Genomic DNA, 16,963 nt, shown 5'->3' on the forward strand with positions numbered 1-16,963 from the left:
CAAATGAAGTTTTTAAGGATGACAATGCGCCTTGTCAGTGGACCACAATTTTGTGTGATTATTTTGAAGAACATTCTGGACAGTTCGAACAAAATTCATGATACATAGTTGAGGGGTCAGTTTGTGCACAAAATTCTGCACCAGCAACACTGTCATAGTTATGGACAGCTATGCAGTCAACATGGCTCAGTATTTCTGCAGGGAATTTCTGACAACTCTTTGAGTCCATGCCACATCAAATTGCTGGACTGAACTGGGCAAAATGAGGTCTGACACAATACTAGAATGTATTCCATGACTTTCGTCACTTCAGCGTAAACATTTATCAGTGGATAGATCGTATCCAAGATTTTAATTTGCCAGTACGTGTGTGCAGTTGATCGAAGTCACTGATACGAATTGCCCGGGAAGGCACAGCAGCAGCCTGCTTTGGAGATGTGTTTATTGGGTTGCCTATCTGCCTGTGTGAACTAATTCGCTGTGACTGTATGGAGTGGATGATTTGTCTACATGTTCACACACACTTGCATGCTCAGTACTACTATGCCACAGCATATATTACAAATTGAAACTTTGAGACATGCCTTATCCACGTGGCATTTTTCTTTGTGTCTCGTAGTTCTCACACTTTTGTCTTCTGAAATCCAAGGGTATGTATAACAGAGTATATATGCCCCGGGAAATCTGAAATCAGGGGGAAATGTGCAATTTTTTCTTCTAGCGAAAAACCTGGGAGTTTTTTAGAATTCCAGGAATTTTTCATTGTTCTCATTTTCAGTGAAATTTTTGTAATTTTAACTGTTAAGAATTGATACTCTGGCAAAGAATTTTTTTCAGCCTGCAACTCCAGAATAATATTGCAGCAATGAAATGTAAACAAGAGAATAACACCAAAATAAATCTTCATATTGTGGGGAAAATGTTGTGAATGATAGTTTGAGAAGCATTACTTTAAAATTAAATTTCCTTTTACCCAAATGTATTAAGTTACATATGAGTGCGTACAGTGGATTTCGTAAATCATGAAGTGTTTTACTCTCATTCAAAACTTAAAACACTTTGAAGACCAGGATATCTGGGAATTTTCTTTTTTCTTCTCCTCCCTCACACTCTGTACAAATAACCCTGTATATCTACGACATTTGACTCATTGATCTTATGTCACCATCTTACGTACGGCTATGCTGGCTAGAGATTTCCATACTCTTTGTCTCCTTTGCCATCTTGTCAGTGCATACTGCACCTCATATTTTAGTGCTCCTGTCTGAACAGCACAGCAGAAACACCAATTCCCATCAGAGCAAAAATCCTCCATGTCCCACTCCATCACTCAACTGCTTTCTCAAAGTCTATTCAGTTACAGGAATCCAACTCTGGAATGGTATCACTCACTGTTACACAGAACTGAATAATGTCCCCAGCTTCAAAAGACAGCAAATGGCATATCTGCTAAGTAACAGTAATTTACTTTGTTGTTTTGTAGTTTACAGAAACTTGTACATTGATAAATACATTCTGAATCTACTACTTTCACCAGTTATTGTCGTTGTTGTTGTTGTTGTTGTTGTTGTTATTGTTTTCTGTAGTAGTAATATAGTAACACTATTAGTTTTTAGTCAGTTCAGCGACTCATTGCCATAAGACACATTCAAACGTTGTTTCAAATTATTACTATTTATCATCTTGAAATGCTCACTTTTTTAAATAACTTTGATGAAAAAAGTACTGTTTTTGTAAAACTCTGGTCTGATGTAAGGGAGACATGGGCCTGAAGTTACAGATCTCACCAGGTTAAGTAAATTAATTAATAAATTAATAATTAAAAATAAAATAAAATAAATAAATACAGTAACTACTAAAGTTATACACAAACCAAAGATGCAAAAAAGATACTTGTCATTTGATGTCTAATTTCTTGGACATCCATCTTAAAACTTCGGTTGTCTGGCTGAAATCAGTTTGCATTTTGCCTGTTCACACAACAGGCCAATGATAAAAGTTCCTCTTTTGATATTGACATAACAATTTGTCAGCCTTCAAGTGCATTGACAGAACAGAATGCTATTTTGTCAATAGTTAATGTGTTATGTTATTTATAACTGCCCCATAGATATGTATATTTGAAGTTTTTTTCTGGTGTTACAAGAAGTGTGAAATTGGAATCTATAGGCTGCAAAGAGCTACATGCAAAGTACTTCACTTCCTCAAATTTGTGCTGTACTTGGAACAGTTCCTTTGCTCTGTGTGAATGTGTGTTAATTAGTGTTTGAGAACGTTAGTGGTATTTTAAATACATAACCTGTTATTGCAACTAATCATCATGAGGCATCGTTGCCTGTTCCAGTCAATCTGCTTACCTCCTCGGTTACTCCATGCTACTTTGCTCTGATCAACACTGTCCTCGAAACATATTATATTTTGATACATTCATTTTCATTAGTCTTCAATATTATCATTCATACCTAAGTTTTGTTTTGTGGAATCGGGCCATTTATGACACGATCTAGTCTCCCATATACCTTAACTTCCGTTGCAGTTTTTTCCAGTCATTTGGTTTTTACCTTTGTGCAAGTATTTTCTTATCCAAGTTTCTGTGCCACGCAAAAATGTTGGTGTGGTGGTGTGTAGTATTCATCAGAACCACCTTCTCCACCAGTACCACTGGATATGGCAGTAGTTAAAAAATATTTTTTCAAGTTCTCCTCGTGATGGAATATTGCATCATCTTCTGGGTGCGATCCAGGATGTGATACTACTTCTTCCTGTTATTTCAGGTGGTAACTTTAAAGCCATCTTCAATGCATCAGAGATAAGGTTGTCAGTAACAAGAGTGTAAGTCGTAGACAAAACTATGCGTCTAAGAGTAAAACACAGCAAACACAGAGTGAGCAAATCCGGAGGAATTATTGTTATGAGTCATTCCTTTACGTACCATACATGCATTTCTAAAGGCTAATGCCTTGTCGATGCAACCACTCTCTTCTGTCATGGGCTGTTCATTTCAGTTCCGTCTAATTGTCACACTCTGTCCTCTTCCTTTCTTACCCACCATTTTCCCTATAAAAAAGAAAAGAAAGTGACCGAGCAAGGTGGCGCAGTTGTTAGCACGCTGGATTCGCATTTGAGAGGATGACTGTTCAAACCCACATCCGAGCATCCTGATTTAGGTTTTCCATGATTTCCCAAAATTGCTTCAGGTAAATGCTGGGTTGGTTCCTTTGAAAGGGCACTGCCGATTTCCTTCCCAAGTAAAATCTTGTGCTCTTTCTCTAATGACGTAGTTGTCGACAGGATGTTAAACACTAAACTCCTCCTCAAGAATAATGATTAAAGTGTTGTGTTTGATGTCATGCCCTATAAATCTTATTTTTCTCTTCTTCATTTCCTTTAATAATCTTCTCTCTTTGTTAACTTACCTTAAGACTTCAAGACTGGTTTTTCTTTCTGTCCAGCTCATTTGTCATTTTCTGTTATATCCAATTTTAATAACAAACCACATAATTTGTAAATGCTGAGGATGTGCTGACTTTGCGCTTGCTGTGTTTACTCTTAGATGCTTAGTTTTATCTATGACTGTCACTCTTATTGCCAGATGGGTTGTCTCCGACACATGCACATTTAATCCACATTATTTTTTTGATTGGTTTAAATCCTGTCAGTGACTCATCTTGAAGATGGCTGTGAGGTTATCAGCCAAAATAACCAGAAGAAAATATAGTTCCAGCCCAGATGCACGTGCAAAAGGTGATGGAACAAAAATAGTTTAGAAAGTTGTGACCTTACACTGATGTTGTGGTTGCCACTAACTGTAGAAGACGGTGTCACATAAATTACTGAATCCCACTGAGATTCTTACACTGTATGCTGCTTTGTCTCAGTGTGAACTTTGAAAGTGGTAGCTGTTGCCCCAGAGTTATTCAGATTGCTCTTTTCATCCCTGTGAATTGATGAATTTGTTGTGACCAAGGAAGATTTGTCCCAGGCATAGATAGTTTCTTTTTAACTACTGGTCATATGAAAATAAATTTAAGTTTGATACATAAATGAGAAATGCATATAATTTTAAATGAATACTGTTCAGTTTCCAGAAATAAAAAAATTAATTTATTTTCTATTTGATGTTTTTCATTTTTGTACCAAAAGTTAATTTACTATGAAAACTTGCCTTTTCACATGAATAGCAGTTTAAAAAAATATTATTTCTACTAACAGTATTGTGATCATTACTTGTTAAGTAACTTCTCCATTTGTTATTAAAGGTGGAATTTAACTAAAAGAAAAAAGTGCTAATAGCAGAATTTGAAATAGCAACTTTACTTATATAATCCCTGTTGCAATACACATTCACCTACCATTGAATATGTTAACATGCAAAAAATATTTTGTACTTGCAGGTGCTCAGAAATTTTCGAATTTTGCTTTGTGCTGCATTAGCAAATTGATAGCCAGACAGTGATTTTCAAATGCTGTAAGTTTGTAGAAATTTGGAGAGGATCGGTCTCTAAGGTCTCCTTGTAAGAAAAAAAACAATTGTATCACTGTGGCAATGACCGATGTGTGGGATTTAGTGCAAGGCTTTCGAGTTACTGCTGTATTTTGATACCAGCATCGGGTGCTCTGTTTAGGTGACACCGAAGAGACCTCTGTCGGACAGCCAGAGTCCCCCGCCGGGACCGGTGTCTTCCCCGCTGTCCCCAGTGAACTCCCCGACGTCGACGACCCCACTGATGGAGCAGCAACAGAAGGGAACGAGGGCCGGCACAAAGAAAGGAGGCACCAGGTCCCACCACTCCCGACAGCTGTCCCTGAAGGAGTCCCACCACTACCAGGTCAGCGCATACCACAGGCCGAGGACTGCGATCTGTTCCTCACTGTAACAAACCGTTGTGCCCTTTGTCAACATTACCATTCCTCATTTCACCCATTTTGGCACATTTTAGTTTCATTCACACTTCTTTACTGTTCCCATTAATTTCCCATCTTCCAATTTGTAGTTATTTACACCTCAGAATTTTTCATGTGAAAACTCTTAAATCTTTTTAAATAAAACGAATAGAGGACGATCGATGATAGTGAACCCGAGGCGTCAGATTGTAGTGGACGTCATAGCACTTGTGTATGGTTTGACATTGTTGGAGGGAGTGCTCCATGTGTGGACGAACTCTTCAAATTTGAAACTTGATTACAGCATGCTGTTTCTCACGCACCGATGTAGTTGCATTATACATTGATATGTTACATCCTACAATTCTGAGCTGTCTAGCAACAGAGGGTTGCAATTTGTGTCAACGAACTGAGAGGGTTGACAGGGTAAGATCAATGACATGTAATGCCTCAAGCAATATTGAGAACCGAATAAATACTGAAACTTCCTGGCAGGTTAAAACTGTGTGCCGGACCGAGACTCGAACTCAGGACCTTTGCCTTTCGTGGGCAAGTGCTCTACCATCTGAGCTACCCAAGCACGACTAACGCCCCGTCCTCACAGCTTTACTTCCGCCAGTACCTCGTCTCCTACCTTCCAAACTTTACAGAAGCTCTCCTGCGAACAATGGAGGACTAGCACTCCTGAAAGAAAGGATATTGCGGAGACATGGCTTAGCCACACAGTTTTAATCTGCCAGTAAGTTTCATATCAGCACACACTCCGCTGCAGAGTGAAAATCTCATTCTAGAATAAAAACTTCTGAAGCGTAGTAGTAGCAGCAGCAGCAGCAGCAGCAGCAGCGACAAGAATGGGACAGGTAGTCATCCGTGGCCTTGAGAGTCCTGGCGTTTGCATGAAGCAGTTAGGGAAACCTTGGAAAACCTAAATAAGGATGACTGGATGGAGACGGGGTTCTCCGCCCTTATGAATAAAAGGCCTGTCTGTTCAAAACAGCACTACCTCATTGCTGTTTATCCTTAGTGTACAATTCGGTGAAGTTATTTAAAAATGTAAAAAGCTTAATATACTTTTCATTCATTCATTCCTCAATATCAGTCGCTGCACACTGATTATTTCATAATGTAACACAATATAAACTATCAGCTATTATCGATACCATACATTTAGCCTTCTCGATGCTTCTTCCTTTCCACAAGTCATCCAGTTCCTCCAAACTGCCGATGCAACCTGTGGATAATGTTGACATTTGGAGGTGCTTGGTTGCGTCACAGATGAAATATTCTCTGCAATATCAAAGCAGAATGTCTCTGCACAGGATCCACAATTTTCATGTATTACATTTCAGTTTTCACTTACACAGAGCTACACGTGCACAGGTTTGTGGTTCTCTGTGCTTGCAGTGGCATTAAAATTTTTAACTTTCTCTTACATCCACTGTAACTCTGTTGTTCTCCATTAAATAGTTAGCGGCGTTTCTAATCGTCATATTCATTTGGAATTGGCCTGTACTGTGAATGTGTGCGTGTGCATGTACGTGTACACGATAAGCATGGCAACTGTCAATATTGTATCTCGTTTTTCAGGAATCGGACATTCTGGAGTCGCCAACTGTGTACTACCGCAGTTCCGTAGCGGACAAAGCGAGTGACTACGAGGACATCTGGGGCCCCGGCTCGAGCTCGGGGCAAGGAGAGGGCGTGCTGTCCACGTTCCGGCCGGCAGGCCCTGCGTCGTCGCCCTTCTCTTCCCCGGAGGGTGGCCCCCCTCCGGACCTGCTGGAGCGGCTCGCACCCCTGACCTCGCCCGTGGGTCTGGCACCTTCGCTGTCCAAGTCTCGGCTGCCCCCACTCGTCACCAACACCGGTGCGGCCCAGCCGCAAGTGCCATCTCCGGCGCAATCACCTTCGACTCCGGCAGATGACAATCCTCCTCCACCGAAGCAGGTATAATCGAGTCTGGGGGTTTTTAGTGACAACTGTCTAGTCGGGTTTGATCAGTAGTTTCACTCTCGAAGGGATTACATATGTATGATCGTGCTAACTACTGAAGGACAACATTACTTGTAAATCAAATGAATAATCGAGCAACAGTGTATCTCAAGTTAGTGTATCTCAAATGTCTTTGTGGAGTAGAGTGGCAGAAAAATATTTTTTTGCTTGCTAATGTATAAAATATGTTGCTTCAGCCACTGTAAATTGCATTAGTAAATGCAAGTTGTATCTGGAACTGAACTGGAAACACAGAACAGTCACTGTACTGACCCATCCAGTAAATCATTGTATTTATAAAGATGAAATAGTGAGAAAGCTACATTGCTTCTTTTTCACCCACAGCCACTGTTCAGAATAGTAGCTCTATTGGGAAGTACTACTAAATGGTAATTTAGTTTTTGATACTGTTTTTGGTGGCAGAAAATTACATTCATAATTACAGAAAGCACTGGTGCAAAATGAATGGTTAACAATGTGTTGTTTAAAGCTTTCCTGGTGGACTAGTTGTTGAGATTTCATAGCAATATCCCAAAATTTCATCCCAGAATCATTTCTACAATGCTTAAGGAACTTGTATAACTTGCCTTCCAGGAAAGTTGTTCAAAAATTCATGCTTGGACTGAAAGTTGCTATGCTGTAACACCCTTCATTATTCAGGGGTATTGCAGTAATACTATTCTTTGAATATGTCTTTTTGTTCTCCTTAACAATATCTACTACTACAGGCATTTTTCGCCAGCCGTGTGGCCAAGCGGTTCTAGGTGCGTCAGTCTGGAACCGCGCGACGCTACGGTTGCAGGTTCGAATCCTGCCTCGGGCATGGATGTGTGTGATGTCCTTAGGTTAGTTAGGTTTAAGTAGTTCTAAGTTCTAGGGGACTGGTGACCTCAGATGTTAAGTCCCATAGTGCTCAGAGCCATTTGAACCATTTGAACAGGCATTTTTCCTCATTGAAAAGTAAATGATTCGATCTACGTGTCTTCTGCAGTCCCATTGACTGTCCCATGTACAGTGAGATTAATGTGATTGGGGGTCAGGAGGAAAATATTCACATCTTTACAGACTCTCTCTTTTTGACAACCCGGTGGTATCTTGAATCTTCATGGAACATTATGGGTGGTTATATTAGACAAATTGTACTCTTGGGAAATAAGGGAGCAGAGTTGTTACTCTGGAAATTCAGGACTTCTTAGGCAAGTGAATGTACTGGAAAAATTATGGATATCTTATAAAATTCTGAGAGATCCCAGGGGGAGTTAGTGTTCATTGATAGAAAGAAATGTTCTCAGTCATTTTGTTGCAAACCTCTGTCAAATTATGCTTCTGAAATAATGTATTTTGGAGCTAAGTAAGAGAAGTTTTAAAATGGACATCGATAGTTGTAATATTTGTTGGTCAATCTCAGTAAACTTCAGCATGGAATCTTCGTAATTGTCAGTGGGTTCTCAGGACCCGAGTCTGTTTTCAATTGCACGATTGCGAGTGTGACATAGTGCAGCATTCGCGTTAGAATTTCTCACGTAGATTGAAGTGTTTGAGGTTGGCTTGGGCTGTGTGGTGGTTTGTTATACTTCACCTCAGCAACAAACACTTAAATAAGTTGCCTCCTGAACACCCTTTTATGTAAATGAATGTTGCTTACTGACTATTTGGTTGCCGTTAAATATTATTAATCAGGGTCCAGCTAGTCTGTGCCCTGAATCTGTATCCCTTCTTCCTCCAACTTGGCTCTGACTTCGCCTCCTTACAGGCTGCAGATAAAGCTGCTAAAAATTAACTTCTTGTTCTCATTCACTCCACCACATAAGTAAGAAGTAAGATTCAATTTGCCTTCTTATATTATCTTGAAAATTACGATCAGTATAAGATAAATGAGGACAGCTGCCAACTCGTATACCGCCTTTCTGTACTACGTACATAACAGATGTGATATTCAAATTGACAATTAACAATTGCAATTCATTTATTTTCTTTGACATTTTGCATTCTTAGATTTCATGGAGGTGTTTCTTTCACACCGCCCACACCATAGAACTCCAGTCTCCAACTCAGCAGGTAGGGTTATCTAACTGCTGCCCACTTCTGTGCAGCTACTGGAGCGTTAGGTCTGGTATCATCACCTACAATTTAGAACACCTCCCAACAGTGGGGAGCTAAACACTTATCGGGTACTCTGTCATGGATATCTTTTGTGACATATGTACTTAAGGACGTGATACCTCTCATTCAAGGAGTGGGATGTATCACTACAAGCTGTGTATTTGTCACTCACATAAAAGCAAAAGTGGGTTTTTAATTTTACAAAAATTATAAATATGGATCCACATTTGTACGTGCATGTTTTGTAGATTGGCAATGATTATTCAGGCTTCTATTCTGCAATGGTGAAATGTTAAACAGTTGTAATGGAATACGTTAAAGAGTGAAGTTGGGAAGGAAGCAAAGAGAGCGAGGAAACCGTGGATCACCAATGAAATGCTGGAAAAGATGGAGGAAAGGAGGAAGTGTAAAAATGTTAATGAAAAAGAATATAGAAGACTTAACAACGCACTCAGAAGAGAAACGGGCAAAGCAAAAGAAAAGCATATAGAAGGAATGTGTGACAAAATAGAGGACTTACAAAGAAGAGGAAGGCATGACCTTATGTAGCAGAAAACAAAGGAGCTGGGAGGTATATAAAACAAAGGAGTGAGGACTTTCGGGATAGAAGACTTTAGAGGATAAATGGTTACTGAACAAACGGAGGTGCTGAAAGTATGGAAATTATATATTAAGGAACTCTACAATCAGGAACATTGCCCACAATGCATTGAAATAGAGACAGAGGAAGAGATTGACAAAGACGAAAAAGGACCTACCATACTGACAACTGAAGTAGAGGTCATGAAGAGGAGAAGAGCCTCAGGAGATGACGTACTGGTGGATTTTCTGAAAGAAATCTGAAAACAGGGTTTGAAGGCATTGATGCATCTCATAAACAAAATTTACAAAAGTGTGGAATGGTCAGGGCTTTTTGGATGTCACAATGGTTGCACTTGAGAAGAAACAGCAAGCCAAGAAATGTAGTGATTTCAGAACAATCAGCTTAATCTCACACATAGCGAAGATTATTGCAAGAATACTCAACAGACAGCTGGAACTCAAAATTGTAGTAGTAGTAGGAGAGGACCAGTGTGGGTTTTGGAAGGGAAAAGAAACCAGAGACGCCATCGGCATTGTGTGGATATTGCCGGAGAAAGATTTGGCTGTTAACGAAGAGTGCATGTTTGCTATATAGATTGGCAGAAGGCCTTTGGCAGAGTCAAATGGATAAAATGGATGAACATCCTTAAGGAGATAGGAGTAAACGTGTACCTGTGACAAAGAGTAAAGGTATGGCTGAACTACAGAGAAACAAGCAGTGTGGAAATAGGAAGAAGTGTCAGGCAAAGCTGTTGTCTATCGCCGGGTCTCTTCAACCTGTATGGGGAATGGCTGGCGAGATCAGCTTTGAGAGGATGAGGAAACTTGAGGATAGGAAGACGCCTCATCAATACCATCAAGTATGCAGATGACTTGGTAGTGCTTGCTGAAAATCAAAGACAACTGCAACACATGGTGAACTAGTTGGTCGAAACTGGAAGGAAATACAGCACAGCAATCGACATCGAAAAATCAAAACTGATGCAGATATAAAAAAGTGAGAAACCTTTTAGGATAACCATAGAAAATCGAGGACTGGAGGATGTGAGACAGTTCAAGTACTTGGGAAATTTGGTGACAAAGGATTCCCAGTGCACCAGTGACATTTGAGCAAGAATTGCTATGGCCAAAACTGCATTCAGTAAAAAAGGGAATCTGCTGACCCGCAAGTTAAGCTTGGAATTAAAGAAGAAACTGCTGAAGTGCTACATCTGGATCATTGCACTGTATGGAACGGAGATGTGGACCATGAGAAAAAAGGAAGAAAAATACCTTGAAAGTTTTGAAATGTGGTGCTGGAGGAGAATGGAGATCAATTGGACCGATCGGGTGACGAATAACATGCACTGAGAACAGTAGGAGAGAAAAGACACATTCTGAATACAATTCTTCAGAGGAAGGCTAACTGGATCGGACACTTACTTAGACATGGAGGGCTCATACACTAAGTCATTAAAGGAACGGTAGGATGAAGAAAAGGAAGAATTCAACTTTTGGATGATGTGAAAGGTGGAAAGAGATACAGCAGACTTAAGGAAGAAGCTGAAGACAGGGAACATTGGCATCAGAAATTCTCTGTACGAAGACACAGACCTGCCACTAGGCTAAAACTAAACATAGGTCACTACACTACGCATACATTGATTACCAAAAAGCTTTTGATAGTGTACCCCACTCATGGTTACTACAAATATTGGAAATATACAAAGTAGATCCTAAATTGATACAGTTCCTAAACATATTAATGAAAAACTGGAAAACCACACTTAATATCCAAACAAATTCAAATATCATCACATCACAGCCAATACAGATTAAACGTGGAATATACCAAGGAGACTCATTAAGTCCTTTCTGGTTCTGCCTTGCTCTGAACCCACTATCCAACATGCTAAATAATACAAAATATGGATACAATATTACTGGAACATACCAACACAAAATCACACATTTGCTATACATGGATGATCTAAAACAACTGGCAGCAAGAAATCAACAACTCAACCAATTACTAAAGATAACAGAAGTATTCAGCAATGATATAAATATGGCTTTCGGAACAGACAAATGTAAGAAAAATAGCATAGTCAAGGGAAAACACACTAAACAAGAAGATTACATATTGGATAACCACAGAGACTGCATAGAAGCGATGGAAAAAACAGATGCCTATAAATATCTAGGATACAGACAAATAATAGGAATAGATAATACAAATATTAAAGAAGAACTAAAAAAATATAGACAAAGACTAACAAAAATACTGAAAACAGAATTGACAGCAAGCAACAAGACAAAAGCTATAAATACTTATGCTATACCAATATTGACCTACTCATTTGGAATAGTGAAATGGAGTAACACAGACCTAGAAGCACTCAATACACTTACACGTTCACAATGCCACAAATATAGAATACATCACATAAATTCAGCAACAGAAAGATTCACATTAAGCAGAAAGGAAGGAGGAAGGGGATTTATCGACATAAAAAAACTTACATTATGGACAGGTAGACAATTTAAGAAAATTCTTTTTAGAACGAGCAGAAACTAGCAAAATACACAAAGCAATCACGCATATAAATACATCGGCTACACCACTGCAATTTCATAACCACTTCTACAACCCTCTAGATCACATAACATCAACAGATACGAAGAAAGTAAATTGGAAAAAGAAAACACTACATGGCAAGCACCCATATCATCTAACACAGCCACACATCGATCAAGACACATCCAACACATGGCTAAGAAAAGGCAATATATACAGTGAGACGGAAGGATTCATGATTGCAATACAGGATCAAACAATAAACACCAGATATTACAGCAAGCATATTATTAAAGATCCCAATACCACAACAGATAAATGCAGACTTCGCAAACAACAAATAGAAACAGTAGATCACATCACAAACAGATGTACGATACTAGCAAATACAGAATACCACAGAAGACACGACAATGTAGCAAAAATAATACATCAACAACTTGCCATACAACATAAACTAATAAAACAACACGTTCCCACATACAAGTACAAAATGTACTGGAGAGTGATGTATACAAATTATACTGGAACAGAACCATTATAACAGATAAAACAACACCACATAACAAACCTGACATCATACTCACCAATAAAAAGAAGAAATTAACACAACTAATTGAAATATCCATACCCAATACAACAAATATACAGAAGAAAACAGGAGAAAAAATTGAAAAATACATCCAAGTGGCTGAGGAAGCCAAGGACATGTGGCATCAGGATAAAGTTGACATTGTACCAATTATACTATCAACTACAGGAGTCATACCACACAATATCCACCAGTACATCAACGCAATACAGCTACATCCAAACATATATATATATACAACTACAGAAATCTGTAATTATTGATACATGTTCAATTACCTGAAAGTTCCTAAATGCAATGTAACATATACTGCACAGTTAAAAGGAAGTCACGCTTGATCAAGGTCCGTGTCACTTTCCATTTTTAACCAGACATAACGTCTGAGAAAGGAAAGAAATAATAATAATAATTATTATTATTCTTTGACTAATTTTGATGCAAACTTCGCATCTTTCAAGTTAACAGTGATTGTTGTGTGAAGAACATCCTGCTTGAAATATGATGTGTCATAACTATCAAAGTTTGTTGATATTATATTCCCATGACAAATCTTTGAAGTGTTCATTCACTGCACAGTGAGAATGGCATGGTGTGGAATGGTGATGGATGGTGGTGATGAAGGAATTTCCAAGGGGGAAAGAGCTTATAATGTGCAGAATAATTGATAAAACTGTAAAACCTAACGTAACTTGGAATAATCACTAATAAATCAACTGACAATTAAAACAGACATTTGTTGCTATGAAAACCAGTAAAGTATAATTTTCTTTCACATACAACAAGAATTGGTGCAGGAAAACTTGGAGTTTCCATGTGGAAGTCTAAGAGAAATCTTCCAATACAAAAAAGTTCTCACAGTGTACAGACAACTTGAGACACTCTTTATGAGGAAGTGATAATGTATCGAGAACTTGAATTAATTCTTGCTGTTGGCGAAGAGAGGGCAGTAGTTGCACTAGTGCAGCATGGTGGACAGCAACACAAGACCTATTTAGCACTAGAAACATTAGGCTTGCAGATCTGTGTGTGACTTTAGAGTGGAATGAAAGGAACATAATCTATTTAGTGCTTGTAACATGTTGGGTTTTGTACCTACGGAATGGCATCTATGAGAAGTGTAACTTTTCTGCTTTCATGTCAAGAAATCTGCTGCGGAAAGCCATTGTTTGTTAATGGAAGTGTATGAGGAAAGTACTCTGTTGGAGACTTTGTTGAGAGATTGGTTTTAACGATTCTGAGATGACGATTTACAGGTGCATGACAAAATGCATCCTGATCAGTGTGGTGTACCACGAGTTGATGCAATTTGGTAAAGCAGTGAGTTCTGTACGCTATAAAGCATATTTTCTCAACTTGAATTGTGCACTTAAAGACAAATGTCTGCAATATCCTCAGACATATGATAAAGTCATTGTGCTTCATGACATATCCAAAGCACATGTTGCAAACCGAGTGAAGGAAACCTCTAAGGTACTTTGATGGGGCACATTACACCCCCCCCCCCCCCCCCTGCCCCCTTCCCAACTTCCCACCATATTCATAAGATATTGCCTGTTTTGAGCCCCGTGTCATTCCTTTTGAACAACATTTCACATCTTTTAACACACTTTAAAAGTGATCCCATGAGTTGATCTCCACAAAATAACCTGAACTTTCTTTCTCGCAGAATTCATATGCTACCCAAAAAGTGGGAAAAGGTTGTAGCTGCCAAAGGACACTACTTTCAGTAAAATATCTTACACCACTGTATTAAAATAAGCATATGTTTTCTGTCCAATTAGAAATAATTCAGTTATCAAATACTTATACATATTTGTTTCTCGTTTCTTAGGGGAGCCCTTTCTATGCGGAGCCGGCTGACGCAGTGAAGTCATCACCCCTGGCAGCATTCGGGCTGCAGCGGCGTGTCCCTCAACGCCACGGGCCGGTTCCTGCCACCCACCGACACTCCGACCCCGCACCACTGGTGTCCGCCGCGGCGACGAGGGGTGCCGGCTCTGCAGCCCCTCGGCAGCTGCAGAGGATCGACTCCAGCGAGGAGCTGGCACTGTCTGCGGACGACGTGCGTCGGCCCTGGGCACGTCGTCGGCAGGGGCCAGTTGCGGGGGTGGAGAGAGGTGGTCGGGGACGGAGGGCGGCCAAGAGGACGGTTGCACCTGCTTCAGCCTGGGCACTCGACTCCTCCTGGGAGTTCATAGGTACGCTGACCACTACCACTTTGAAATGTTGCGAAAAATAATTTTTTCGTGTTACCTATTCCACTCCTAAAACATTTACCTTGAATATATGAAATCTCCAAATTCTTAATTAGACTACTCTTGAAAATGGTATAAATACTTTATTTTGGAATAATTTGTATAAAGAAAATTCTAAATTTACAACAGTAAAGGAAAAATACATTAAATAAGGGAAATGCAACTGCTCACCTATAGTGGACTGATGTGTGGCACACAGAAACATACAACCAAAAATGGTATCCACACTAGCTTTTGAGCTCTTGCTATTTTTCTAGTATGTACATGCATTTACACACACACACACACACACACACACACACACACACACACACACACAAAGTAGTCCATTTGGGTGTCTGTGAGGTTGTTTTTGCATGAATGTGTGTACTTTTACTAGAAAAAGTGCAAGAGCTCGAAAGCTGGTGTGAAAACCATTTTTGATTACGTGTTTCTGTCTGTCACTCATCTGTCTGCTGTAGACAAGTGGTTGCTTTTCCCTTATTTAACGTATTCTGAATTTAAGATTCACTAAAATGGCATGCTCTTCAAAATTTGACCTAACTAATAATTATTTGTTTTTGGATTGACATACATTATTGAAAACCCTAATCGTCCACTTCCAAATGGGCATCTTACTTTTTCGGAAAAGCATACATTTAAAAAGTGATACTTATTTAAAATTAATGTATTCAAGAATGTTTGAATCTTAAAATGTAATCCCTTGGAGAAACAAGTGTTACAATTTTGTAGCCATATTTCCACTGATTCCAAAACCGTATAACTTTTCTTGGAATGATGTTATCCTGTGATGTAATCGAATAGATAAAAAATCTACTCACCAAGCGATGGCAGAACACATACATAAAAGAAGTTTATAATTAGGCCTAATTACAACCTTCTTTTATGTATGTGCTCTGCCGCCGCTTGGTGAGTAGATCTTTTTATCTATCCAATTACATTATATGAATATAATAGAGGGAAATATTCCACGTGGGAAAAATATATCTAAAAACAAATATGATGAGAGATAGTCTCATCATCTCAATTACATTATATTATCAACAATGGATTGTTTTCATTGTTATGTTACCCTGTGGGGTATTCCAATGAAAAATCCTTCAAAAGTTTCTTGCTGAGTTTTGGAAATCCCAGTGTACATTAAAACTTCCACTTCATAAAACAGTAGCTTTCATTTTGCCATTTTTGGTTTACACAGTTTTGGTTAAACAGCTTTACTTCACTGCCTAATATGCTTCCTATTTTTATGTGAGAATATTGAAAATGTGATAGCTTCATATTTTGTAATTTCTATGCCCCCTGTACAGTTAGGTGTTGTGCAATTAGCCACAGTCAGTTGTAGTTGAGCAGTCAAAACATATATAATTGCTGTGTTAGTCTATGTTCAGTTTTCATGGTGTTAAGTTCTACAACACTCAGTTAGAGGGGGACAAGCATTTGAGCAGTGCGAACCCTGTCGAAGTTGTCATTGTGTAATCTTCTGTGTCAAAATATCCGTACAGCCAATTCACCACTATGTTTAGTTACCAGAATAACAATTATTACAATAAAAATACATTATTCAACCACTTGTCTGTGAATGAATAGTCACTTGTTAATTTTTGGTTGGCTACTTAGAACTTATGCGAGCTGCTGCCCTGTGTGGAAATAACTAAGTTACCAGCTGATGTTTGTAAACATTAAATTTAAAAGGAATAGAAATTAATATTAACAGTGTTGTGTTGAATATTTATTAACTGTTCGAATCTCCTAGTAATCATCAAAAGAAATTTAGCCAAGATAAAATCTTGCATATGAGGCACTAAACAGCTTGCAACTTCTGAGCCAAATATATTGACTCTTTGTGCACGCAAAGGGAACTGTTTTGATGAGAGTAACTGTGCTATGAAATAGAAGAGGTTGCAAAAATCAGTCTCATAAATTTTCTAACACTCTTTGTATATATGTGAGTTCAAACTTTGATGATACTCGTACCCACATAGAATGCTATGTACAGCA

General features: G+C 38.9%; 1 protein-coding gene across 5 annotated transcripts in view; it reads left to right on the plus strand.

The window, feature by feature from the left end:
* The window catches only part of LOC126106489 (protein sprint), a 555,062-nt gene that overhangs the window by 494,497 nt on the left and 43,602 nt on the right, over nucleotides 1-16,963 (plus strand). For all 5 annotated transcript variants that reach the window (XM_049912792.1, XM_049912791.1, XM_049912790.1 and 2 more), the window contains 3 exons: nucleotides 4,626-4,829; nucleotides 6,472-6,831; nucleotides 14,542-14,908. In XM_049912792.1, the coding sequence (XP_049768749.1) occupies nucleotides 4,626-4,829; nucleotides 6,472-6,831; nucleotides 14,542-14,908 (931 nt within the window). The remainder of the gene's footprint in view (nucleotides 1-4,625; nucleotides 4,830-6,471; nucleotides 6,832-14,541; nucleotides 14,909-16,963) is intronic.

The sequence above is a fragment of the Schistocerca cancellata genome, chromosome 10, assembly GCF_023864275.1.
Source record: "Schistocerca cancellata isolate TAMUIC-IGC-003103 chromosome 10, iqSchCanc2.1, whole genome shotgun sequence".
NCBI lineage: Eukaryota > Metazoa > Arthropoda > Insecta > Orthoptera > Acrididae > Schistocerca > Schistocerca cancellata.